This window comes from Pygocentrus nattereri, chromosome 12, assembly GCF_015220715.1.
Source record: "Pygocentrus nattereri isolate fPygNat1 chromosome 12, fPygNat1.pri, whole genome shotgun sequence".
Classification (NCBI taxonomy): Eukaryota; Metazoa; Chordata; class Actinopteri; order Characiformes; family Serrasalmidae; genus Pygocentrus; species Pygocentrus nattereri.
Window position 1 is genome coordinate 33,529,975 of NC_051222.1, and position 12,130 is coordinate 33,542,104.

The 12,130-nt window shown below is 38.6% G+C and overlaps 1 protein-coding gene across 1 annotated transcript in view; it reads right to left on the reverse strand.

The window, feature by feature from the left end:
* LOC108411292 (complement C3-like) overlaps nt 1-11,659 on the reverse strand; it is a 38,248-nt gene extending 26,589 nt beyond the window's left edge. The window contains exons 1-13 of the mRNA XM_037543228.1: nt 11,539-11,659; nt 10,778-10,973; nt 9,150-9,318; nt 8,851-8,924; nt 8,218-8,306; nt 7,944-8,026; nt 7,781-7,868; nt 6,960-7,062; nt 6,691-6,811; nt 6,435-6,550; nt 3,241-3,387; nt 2,583-2,786; nt 1,808-1,999 (exon numbers count right to left, since the gene is read on the reverse strand). Of these exons, the coding sequence (XP_037399125.1) occupies nt 1,808-1,999; nt 2,583-2,786; nt 3,241-3,387; nt 6,435-6,550; nt 6,691-6,811; nt 6,960-7,062; nt 7,781-7,868; nt 7,944-8,026; nt 8,218-8,306; nt 8,851-8,924; nt 9,150-9,318; nt 10,778-10,973; nt 11,539-11,612 (1,656 nt within the window). The 5' untranslated portion in view covers nt 11,613-11,659. The remainder of the gene's footprint in view (nt 1-1,807; nt 2,000-2,582; nt 2,787-3,240; nt 3,388-6,434; nt 6,551-6,690; nt 6,812-6,959; nt 7,063-7,780; nt 7,869-7,943; nt 8,027-8,217; nt 8,307-8,850; nt 8,925-9,149; nt 9,319-10,777; nt 10,974-11,538) is intronic.
* Between the last annotated feature and the right edge of the window lie 471 nt (nt 11,660-12,130).

A 12,130-nucleotide genomic window follows, 5' to 3' on the forward strand; every position in this document is an offset into this window, starting at 1 on the left:
AATGCGCTTAATTCTTCAGTCTGAAGATGACACATCCAGGTAAAGGTTCCTTCTAGAACACAGCTTTCAGGGGTTCTAAGAAATTGCTGCGTAACACTACTTTGATAGTACTTGATGATATTTAGGTAGGGTGTCCATATAAAATTTTAATTTTAACTGGGTAAGTTACTGACATTCATGACTTTCAATTCCTTCTGATGTTTCAAACACACACACACACACACACACACACACACATTTTCTAAGCCGCTTCATGTTTCAAACACTCCATTTAAAAGAAAAAGTTTTGATTATTATAAAGAAGTTGTGGGAGAGTGGTTAAACTTACTCTAGGTGCCATGTGGGCACTGCATTTCACTCAATGTCTTGTTCTCTTTATGTTTCTTTTTTGGTGAAACAACATAGGTGTGCATTTTTCAAGTAGTCAACCTGTTAACATCTCTGTGACAAGGGATATTCAATAAATACATGTTTCACTCCAAAGCATCTTTCTTCAAACTGAAAAACCTCACCGGGTATACTTTAAAATCGAACAATTGGCGAGTCAGCCAGGAGCTTAGTTCTACAGATTCCAGGTTCTTAAGAGCCATAAGTCAACTGCCTGACAATCCCTTACTGTATGAGAAAAGCACTTAGAAAAGATAAAAAAAACTTCTAGTCTGTCCAATACCCATATTGACATTTTTAAAAAAACATGTTGTAGAACTGCTAAACCAGGGGTACCCAAAGCAATTCATGACCACATGACCCACCACAAAACCTTCCAGGGCCCTCAAGAAGATTTGGCCTAACTGTGTAAAATCTAAGAAAACATAATGTAATAATCAATGCGGACTACCAAATTTAGCTTGACTGTATAATCATGGAATAGTGCCAAATAATATACACCACTCTGACTAACCTAATAAGATGGCTGATGTTGTTTGCCAGCTTCCAAGTGTTGGCTGTCAGGCTGAATAGTGAGGTCTGGCTCATCTTTAAGCCTATTCGTGTATTGGGTCTTGAGTGTTTAAATTGCTTTGGCAGTTGTCTTGGTGGGTAAAGGGTGAAGTGTCTTCAGATATTTCATGGTTATGTTTATACCTCACAAATGCAAAGAGGTTTCTAAAATTCGCCATACTGGTAGATTTAACCAACTGTATCCCATAAGAGCAACTTACTATCACTCTTTTTGAGCTGCTGGCTTACATGTCTTTGTGTGTGTTACCAGATAGTGATATTAAATTCAACAGTTTGTGGCCTTTTTCTCTGAGCTTCATACCTCTTTCACAGATAATCAAATTATAATCAAATTCTTTTCCAACATTTCAGTCTTTGTAATAAAATGTGCAACACGGTAGGATGCCTGAACAGTTTTCCGTTCCTGAGCAAGCCATTTCAAGAGTATTTTTCTTGAGTATTTGACAATCTTTTAAGAATATTTTGTATTCTTTAAGTTTGTTGTCAAAAAGTTCTGTATCTAGTCTCCAAGTAACAACATAATTGCTCAGCTTTAAAAGCTTCATTTGACAAGACATCTCAGCACACAACACAGAGAGGTAGCAGCTCGTATTCAGCTCCCGCACACGAAGCCTGGCTCCAGATGCTCACTGCTGTATTTTCTTCCTTTCAATTTAGAATTCCTTTCTCAGTTTCCTCACTCTGGGACATGGGGCCAGCTCTTTTTTTCTATGATGGATAATACTGATACAATACGAGAATAGAGTTGTTTTCCAGAATTATTTGCCAAAATATTAAAAGAACCACATCTGTACAACTTGATAACTTTCCAGTCTGAGTTTTTGTGAGAATGCAGCAGGTGACCTACCTTTCCCATACATGTGTCCTTTACATCAACCCAGACCGAATCAGCCACGACCTCAGAAGATCCCACATGGTAATATGCGACCACACGGAAGGAAGGAAGCATGTCTTTGGTGACTGGAACAGACAGAGTGACTAGAGAATGTCCTTGTCTCTTGAACCTGTTTGCCTGGACAATCAGTCCCTTACTGAGGATCTAAGAGAAAAAGAGGCAGAAAAGGCTTGTGAAATGTCATATACAGTGGTGCTTAAAATATTTTGAACCCTTTCTACATTTGTGCATAGTTGTGATGCAAAACTTTGTCTGATTTTCACCCAAGTCCCAATAGTAGGTGAAGAGAACCAAATTAAACAAATAGTTATTTATTCATTGAGGAAAATATAACATTACATATCCGTGAGTGGCAAAAGTATTTGAATCTTTAGGATTAGCAGACAATTTGAAAGTGACACTGCAGATGAATCTGCAGAATGAAAACTATGTCATCTGTAATAATGTAATAATTAATATTTATAGTGCTTCTTAATTGTTAAATATTTGTCAAATCTCATGGTGGATATGAATGATGAAAAAATGATGACCGATAGATACAGCCTATTAATTATGATTGTATTTTCCAAAATACTTTAAAATATACATTATTTAAACTTAAACATATTAATGACAAGTGATTTTTTTTGTTTTCATTTTGTAAATCCACAAACAAATCAGTAAAATAGTCATTTATTGATCATTTTGTGTGTGCATGTATGTGTGTGTTCTGGAACCAGGTACCAACCAGGTAAGTGAAATCTTGATTTTTGACACCATCGCTTCTGACGAAGTGCAGACTAACTTTCATATTATCACCAACTTTCAGTTCTTCAACATCAATGCCAATGTGAAGGTAATTGCTGGAGCCTCCTTTAGTAGTGTAGACTAGGGCGGTCATTTGCTTCTCATCCTGTCTGTTGTTTGGTATGCCTGGGTCATTGGTTTTCACCTGGGAGACACAAAAACATAATTGGTTTTGGACATTGTGCTTTGTCCACTTCATGCATCTGTTGTGCAGTATTCTGTTTTCCAATAAAGAAGGTTAATAACTTTTTAATGTAATAATATTAGTCACATAATGACTTATATAATTGAATATAGAACTTGAATCTCCCACAACCAAATTAAAAGGTATGTGATGTCTATGTTTTATCATATACTTGTATTCTAAGACAAAATCTAAACTCGGTCTGCAACAATAATCAACTTTATTGATTATGTTGCTAATGAAAAAAATCTTGGCAATGAATCAGGTTATCACTCTATTTTGTGTATTGTGTTAAAGGTTTCTATTTCTATGGGCTTCCAAAGATGAACTGGAATTTGTCCCCATCCTTCACTGATTCAGAAAAAAAAAATTAAGGTTCTCATATTGTTAACGTAACGTTTCCAGCAAGACTTACCTTAATTTCTAGAGTCTTGGCTCCTGCATGAGTGTTGACTGTGACCTTTGCCATGCCATTGACCTTGGTCCGACTCTGCCCACCTCCAGGGCTGACCACAACATCAACATTTTCAGCAGGTGTCTGGTCTGGATTCGTCACATAAACCTACTCAGATCACAAACCCTGATTAGATTCATGTTTCAAATGAAAAATTATTCAATTTAAGTAATCTCTGGATAAAAAAGGAAAACATTATTTCACTATAGATGGAATGCAAGTATTTGCATTAACAGGAGTCAGTCCCCAATAAACACTGGTGAGAAGGTTTTTCTTAATTTCAGCAGAAGGGAATGTAGCGAATACTGTGGCTGAGACGCTGCTTCAAGCTGAGTGTTTACTTATCTTATCAACAACCCAAAAGTTAAGAGATTTTGGAGTTAAAGAGTGTAAATCTGTCGTCTTAACACTCCCAACCCCAAACTCCATGAAGTCACATGGTGCTCCAAAGTCCTGTGGACAACTTTTTCTTTAAGTAATAGAAAGCACATTTCTAAGGTATATATCCTCTCCAAACTGTAACCACTCATCAGAGCTCTTTTTCATGAAACGATACCAAGAATGAAACAGATACGACAATCCGGACCAAAAGTCAAACTTCCCTCAGCGTCTCGAGCATGGACCCATAGCACCCCCAAGGGGTGAAAACGAGAATTACCCTATCACCACCGTAAGGACTGTTTCTCACAAAGGACCCCAGGAAAACTCATTTATATGTATGCTTGGCAATCAACCTTGTCTAATTTGCAAGTGATGATGCTTATATTTGTGTACTCAGTTACTTAAAATGTCTATTCTTTTTCCTTTTGCTACACACTAGCGATGTGTAGGATAACCTTTCAACAAGTTACTGAAGTAACTGTCGTCGCTTGACACTTGTTCGAATACAAATCCTAGGCATTATTTATGGTTGGTAAAATGAGACAATTTTAACGGTTTGTTGAAGGAAAATAAAAGAATCAAACGAACTAAAAAATGCGAGAAGACTCTTTGGATTTCAGAAGTGCAGGTCATTTATTCTTCTTGAGCATGGAGAATGTTCCCCAAATGCCTTCGGACAACACTCACACAGATACAGGGTTTGTACACGTAATTTATACCCTCAGTAAGGATGGGGTGGTGTCACCCCACCCCTTTTTTGTTATCTCCTAATCTCATTATATCACCATTATGTCCAAATTGTTGCCCATACGTCTAACGTATGGAATCATTATGTCCAATTATGGAACCATGTGGAAACCATTATCTCCAAGTCCGATCTGTATCATTTTAAAAAAAGACATTGTACCAGGCACACCCTAGCACACCCTAGCACGATTGCTGGTGTTTTTCCATTTTGGCCATTCGGCCTTGAGAAGTTCATAATTTCACTCGCCTCCTAAAAAGAGTTTTTCTTCCCTCTTACGTCCTACTAAGGAAGCTTGTTTTAAGGCACTTGTTCCAATATGCTAGGCCATATTGTACTTTATGTTTTATCCTGCATAATACAAGATATTTTAATTTTGGGAATCATTAATTTACATCATAACCATTTAAAGTAGTGACCTTAGAACACTAAGTACACACCTAAGCTTTCTTTTCACTTGCTTTATTTAGCCTTCTATTTTACTCTTCTTGTTTACTTGATTTTGTTCTTCTCAAATAATGGTTTTACTGTGTTGAAATTCCCTGCAATGAAAAGACTCCCAAAGGATTACCTATAGGGGTGTTTCTGTCTTTACCATAGTTGTTTTCAGGTAATGTGGGTAAAACTACACATTGACACATGAATGTTCATCTGTTGTGGATTTGGGAACTTAATTGAATAATCTGAAACTGCTTTTTCTAATTGAATTAAAAGTTTTGAGACCTAGAGGGAACAAAGAAGGGAGTTTCCCTGGGAAGGCACTTAAAAGTGAAAGCACTACCAATCAGAATTGACAACTAGGAATAGCTAATTACCCCTTAGGCGCGAGAACCAATCAACACCTTGGCTCCTCTCCCAAAGGGAAGGGCCAAAACCAGAGAGCACGCAAGTTCCAGAGTTTGAGCTCGCATTCCAGAGAAGAAAACATCTGTGCCAACTCCGGTTAGAAAGTTTAGAATTCTTAGATCAGATCTGAACAATGTCTTTTTGTTTGTACATTTAAGTTTAACCCAACCTTAGAGAAGAAAGTGAAGATTCTTTACATGGCCAAGTGAGGAAGTTTCTGCTCTGACAAAGATAGGTAGTCATCTTAGGTTAGCAGTTTTGAAGTTTGACTGCACCCACCACCACCACCTGTTAGTCAAAGTAGCCCCAGGGTCCCAAGACCTGGAATCTTCTTCAAGCCACACCTCAATCTGCAGGCAGATTTACCACGAAGGACTGCCAAGCTGCAAGCTCTATCCTCAAGCAGCCCCAAGAAAGAACCCAGAGATCCTTCATCTCATCCAGAGCCACATCGAGCCGATTCATAACAGAAAGACTGCCCAGGCTCCAAGCTCGATCCACGAGTAGCAAAAGCTGGTCAGTGACTGTGGCACATTGCCCGTGCCAGGACTCCACCAAGCCCCCATGACCAGTGAAGGAAATTCAGTACGTGAGCTCCAGCCAGATCCAAAATGACAGATCCTGGAGGACTCAAAATCTGCCTCTTTGACTCAAAAGTAAGGCTGGCTATGTTTAATTTGTGCAGTCAAGGGTCGACACTATTTCATTCAATAAGCATTCTCTTTTAGATGTATTAGTTCAGGGAAAGTTTCCCTACTGACCCTTTTACCCTTTTGTGAGTCACTTTCCCCAGGTACGTCCTTGTACAACCACAAATTTGCTACAATTTGTAACTATACACCTTTGCAGAAGAGCCCTATGTGTTATATATTTGTTTTTGTGATAAAGTGGCTGGTAAGTGGAAGTACAATGTGAGGATTCTAAAAAAGTGGCCAAAGTCTGGGTATAGAAGGTAAATGTTTCTAAAAAATGGAGAGTACGAGGACGTAGAAGGTAGGTATTTCAAATAAGAAAGGGGAATTTGAGTGGAAGTAGAAGGTAGATGTTCTAATAACATGGGAGGCTAATGGAAGTAGTAGGTTGATGTTTCTAGTAAAGTGGCTTTTGAGTGGAAATACAAGTTGAGGGAGTGTCTAATGTTTCTAATAAAGTAGAAATGTGGGTGTATATATGTCTTTCATACCATAACATCAAAGGGCATTCCAGGTTTGAAGAATTTAGGAGTTCTTTTGAAGTAGATGGTATACGGTGATGTTACAATGTAAATGCCCCTCCTTTGAGCTTCCACCATTTCACTACCTGAAACACAAACATTTATATTTGGGCATAACTGCTATATTGGCCTAATTTGTTCAATAAGGCTAAGATTTGCAATTATAATTAATTTTGACAGGTGCTATTTTGCCGGATATAATGAGTGGATGCCTATGGACTCTTACCAGTTTCTGTTAAAACACTGACAGAAATATACAAAGAGTTTCCAATCAGCTGTTTGATGTCTGGAAAAGTCTTCTGGATCATCTCTTTAGTCAGTGTTGCACGTCCTGCTCCATCCCTGATCTACATAATAAATATAATAATTTTTGAAAGAAAATTATTTTACTTTAAAACAGTTGTATGAAAGAAAAGGCATTCAGCAAGTTGAGGAAACGAAGGCACTCAAATTTGTTAAAAGTGGATGTATCTTGTGATGATATTAAGAGCTTACGTTCTCTCTTCTTAAAGAGGCTGGCAGGCTGGTCCTGCTGTCACCTTGCATCACACCAAACACCACAAATGCACTTCCTTCCACTTTGTTCCCGAACAGATACCTTCACAAAGTTCACGCTGGTTACATTATATCCTCATGTTGTCCCCTAGTCATGGATAGTCATTATCTATTCCACTCTTCTGTGACTGAAATGACCAAAATGTTCCTCAAGCTACCATATTTTTTTTCAGTTTAATATTTTTAGGTCACTTTATTAGGTACACCTTGCTAGTAAAAGGTTGGACCCCTTTTGTCTTCAGAACTGCCTTAATTCTTCGTGGCAGTCTTTCATCAAGGTGTTGGAAACGTTCCTCAGAGATTTTGGTTGGTTATTTGAGTTCCTGTTGCCTTTCTATCATCTGGAACCAGTCTGCCCATTCTCCTCTGACCTCTCACATCAACAAGGCATTTTCGTCCACACAACTGACCGCTCACTGGATATTTTCTCTTTTTTAGACCGTTCTCTGTAAACCCTAGAGATGGTTGTGTGTGAAAATCCCAGTAGATCAGCAGTTTCTGAAATACTCAGACCAGCCCGTCTGGCACCAACAACCACGCCACGTTCAAAGTCCCTTAAATCCCCTTTCTTCCCCGTTCTGATGCTCGGTCTGCACTTCAGCAAGTCGTCTTGTTCACCTCTACATGCCTAAATGCATTGTGTTGCAGCCGTGTGATTGGCTGACACAACTGAACTGTACCTAATCTCTGTAACTCACCTAAAGTGGCCGGTGAGTGTACTTCTACAAAAGGTTTTATGTTATAAGTCTTATTCCTCTTACTTGGCAGTGATGTCCACTTGAAGGCGATCATCATCAATGTAGAAGAAAGACTTTGATGGATTTAAGGTGACCTCAAAGGTTGGCAGGACTGCAAAACGAGACGTAAGTCAGTACATGTGTGGAGACACAGCAGGTTTTTGTTGTCTGAATATATGAATCTCACCATATTCTTTCACTTCAAACTCCGCAGTGAAGTTCTTCTGAGGGGCGTACTTGTATCGTGCTGCTACAGTCCATATTCCAGGGCTTGAGAGAATAACAAGTAACATTTCAAGTTGGAACATGCAAAAAATGCCATTTGTGGGATCATACAGACAAATTAGTCAACCAGACATGATGTCTACATCAAGACCCACAGATATGTAAAAAAATGCCAATGATGTTGTAATTAGTATAGCGTACATCCTATTAAAATGTGTTAAGTTCAGTGGACTAACCTGGCAATTTCAGGGATTTCATACTTCATAGTCAGAGTCCCTTGTTTAGAGAGGAATGTTTCTCTAACAAGTACGATGCCTTGTTGATTCTTGAAAAAGTAAAGTTAGAATTATTATTAATGAAATATGACAAGCAAATGCTCAAAAAACCTAAACCCCTTTTCAGGGTGTTTTTACACTTGTCCTGAATAGTTAAGTATGCAATCAGAACCAGCAGCCTTCAGGCACACTACTGACCACACCAATGTACACTTAAAGTCAACCCTAGATGCCGTTCACGACAATAACGTTTCTGGACCACTCCCTTGATTGCCCTGTAGGTGGTACTATATTCTTTAATATCCTGAAATTTACACCATTTCCACCCAATATGGTCAATTGGCCACGACATGTTCTATATATAATATATATTATATATATATATTAAGATATAATCTTAAAGAACATTGTAAGCAGGGTTTATCATTATACTAGTTTTTTGATGTAGACATTTTACATTACTTGAGGGTAAAAAACGTTTCTTACACTTGCAAATCTTTTTATCAAATATGAAATCGTCTATGGCATCACTCAAAGAACACTTGGTGATTTTTTTTTATTTTTATTTTTGAGAGTTGCAATGTGACCACTTACTATGATTTCAACTGAGATTTCATTCTGGTCAAGCGGCTGCAGATCAGGAGTAACTGAGAAGACTCTGCATCGAACTGGAGAGGATGGAATGGGTTGATTTAAACACACAAATAGGCCATAATCATCTAACTTATGATTTTTACCAGCCAAGACTGAATAGAATTATATTCACTCTTTGGCTGATTCCATTTTACAATGCATGTTCGGTATTGGTGCAATATGTTTTCATTTGAATCAGTGCATTTTAGAGTTTGGCCACACTGGGGCGCCATTTCATTGGTGAGTTCAGAGTGTTGTACCTGTACTGTTGGGTGTGTAGATGCTCTTGTCTGTCTGGATGAATATGTAGCCTGACTGGAAGGAGACCAAGACCTCCTTCTCCAGCACTCCAGAAGGAAAGTGGGCCTGCAGGTATACGTACTGCTTGCCTAGGGGGCCACTGTTGAAGACCTCCTTGTTTTCAGGAATCTGAAACAGAATAAATATCTGCTTATTTGTGGGATACAATCGTTTTAAGACCTATTTGTGACAAGTCAAATGTGCACATTTTATCTTATGCCAAACATAGTGGTTTGGGTGTTTTATGTTGTACTTGAAGTATGAGGCCAATATAGCTCAGAAGAATGGAAGCTTATATGCTGCCATGAGATTAGCCTCATACAGAGCTGATCCTGATCTCACTGGGGCAATAAGCAAAATTCTGCTAGGGTTCCTCCTACCTGCCCCTTGCACCATGTAAACCACTGTGTAAACTGCATCGGCTCTGGCCTCATGCAAACTTGGTTGGTAAGTCATTTGTAATAGAGTTGATTATGTGGTTTCTGACTGTTATCTAAATATTTACCCATTAGTCCATGCATGACGTTAATAGTCTTACTTGTTATCAATGCTTTAGACCCAATGTGTCAAAGACAAATAGGCCTGTGAAACGATTTTGATTTTCTATTATTATTAGCATGTTTCAACCTGAGCCGCACTACAGTCCCCAGCATGCACCGCAACACAGAGTATGTTTTGATCCCCTAATCCAATAACAATCAGTGGTTACACAAAAAGAAAAGATGCCTGGTTTCTAGCTCAAGAAAATAGGCAGGTTTAGAAAATCTACCTAAATTTTAAAAAATAAATAAAACAACAACAATTTATTTATAATTATTTTTGAATACGTATTCATTTTGCAGTTATAGTTTTGGTATATTCTGAATAAACATTACAATTTGAGTCATGGAAAAATGTTAAGTAAAAATGAAATAGAAGCACAGCTGGTCCACCAATTTCTTGAGATTTTTTAATACGACCCATTTAGTGGTTGAGCTTGACACCCCTGCTTTAGATCATATGTAGAAACAACTGTATGTCATCTAGTGTCAGAAATCACATAAACAAGTTTAACAGAGATCCAAGATCCAAGAGTGAGATGATTTACTTTTAATGTAAGTCAATGGAACCAGACTTTTTTCCAAGTCATTTTGGGCCATTTGTTTTAGTTCATTCGTGATGACATTTACATACAGTATAAAGGGGCGGCAGGCATTTTCAAATCATGTCAAACACTGAAAAATGTCAAAAATGGAGATGCAAGGTTTTTAACCTGCTTTATTCTAGTAGCTTCAGTACAAAAACCTATGTAGAAAACTTTCATTAGTCAGTCATTAGTAGCAAATGTTGTTGACTTCAATAATGAATAATCTCTCAGTTCACAATGTATTGATAACACAGTGTCAATTTCCATCTCGCTGAATCTGGACTTCTGCACAGGATTTGGAATACTGTGAATTCATATGATCCTCATCACTGGAAGGAAGAGTGGATGTTTGTAAAGTAGATCAGGGTTCAGTTTCAGATCTGTTCATTTCCCCACTACAAAATAACTGGAGACTAAAAATTTATACCATATGTTTTTGGCCTGCAGTCAAACAGCACTGACCTTTATGGCTGCAAGTGCCTGGTAGTTGCTTGCAGCACTGAGGACCACCGATTCAGATGCCAGCTCTCTGTTTTTCTGTGGATGATTCTTCACGACGATCCTCACATTTAGCGGTCCCCCAGCGTAATCCTGAGCCTCCACGAACACGTTTTCTGAGTTGCCCACCCTCAGTATGTTCGGGGCGGACAGAATGTTGCTGGCAAATATGAAGTTTTTTTAATTGTAATTAATTCTATATGTTCTTATGTCGACCTGTCCAGGGTGTATCCTGCCTTCCGCCTGAGGACTGCTGGAATAGGCTCCAGCACCCCCCCCACCCCCCCCCCCGACGGAGAAATGGATGGTGGGATGTTCTTATGTGTATTAATAATGACTTTTCTGTATAAAGGTAATTAAGCATTTACAAATGACAACTTTGCTCAAAAGCTCCATAGGAACCCATGTATTTTGAGTTCACTCTCCAACGTCTAGAAAACCCAGAAGACATTATTGTGTTTCAGTCCTGCTCACTGAACTTCTCTGGTTACACCACTGATTGGGGTCTTACCAGCCTGTGTTGTCCTATTCAGCAGGATGTCAAACATAAACTGATCCCAGATCAGCAGTTTAACTCTTATTGTGTACTAAGGTACTTAGTGCTAGCGTTGAAAACGGTCCATTTGAATCATCATAATCATAATATCTTCTTGTTATTCAGTCTTTTTGGTCGCTACTTTTACTTTTTCTACTTTACAGTGACAAAGTGTGTGTGATATACTCACAGTGGTTGACACAGTGTGAGCAGTGGTGAAGACAGAAGAGCAGCAGTGATCCACAGCAGGTCCACCTGCCCCATCCTGCCGGTCTGATCCTGCCAGTGTCTGAATAAATGCTTGTTACTGAGCAGAACTACAGCTTTAGTACAACAGATCTCACACACCCATCTCTTCTGAGGGTCCGCCTACAGGACAGGACTTCCCCCAGCTCCCTACCTCCACCTCTTCCCATCAATGTAAAATATTTTTATGTACAAACTGTTTAATATGCAAACTGAAAATATGTTGACATGAAATAAATGAACTGTGCTGTCTTTAAATGCCATCAAGTCGTGAGTGTTTCTTCAGAATATCCTGTCTTCTGTTTGGGACTTCAGGTTGTTAAATGCCTTGTTCATGATTTCTACGATGGTGTCTATCCACGACGTTGTTGATTCTTCTCTTTTACCTTCATTTTCCTGTTCCAAGCATAACAGTCTTTCTCAACGATATTCCAGTAGCTATTCTCAAAGTATGTGCAAAAAATAAGAGCTCCAGTTCGGTTATCTGGGCTTTGAGTGAGAGGCTCTCAAAAGTCCTCACCAACACCACAGTTTAA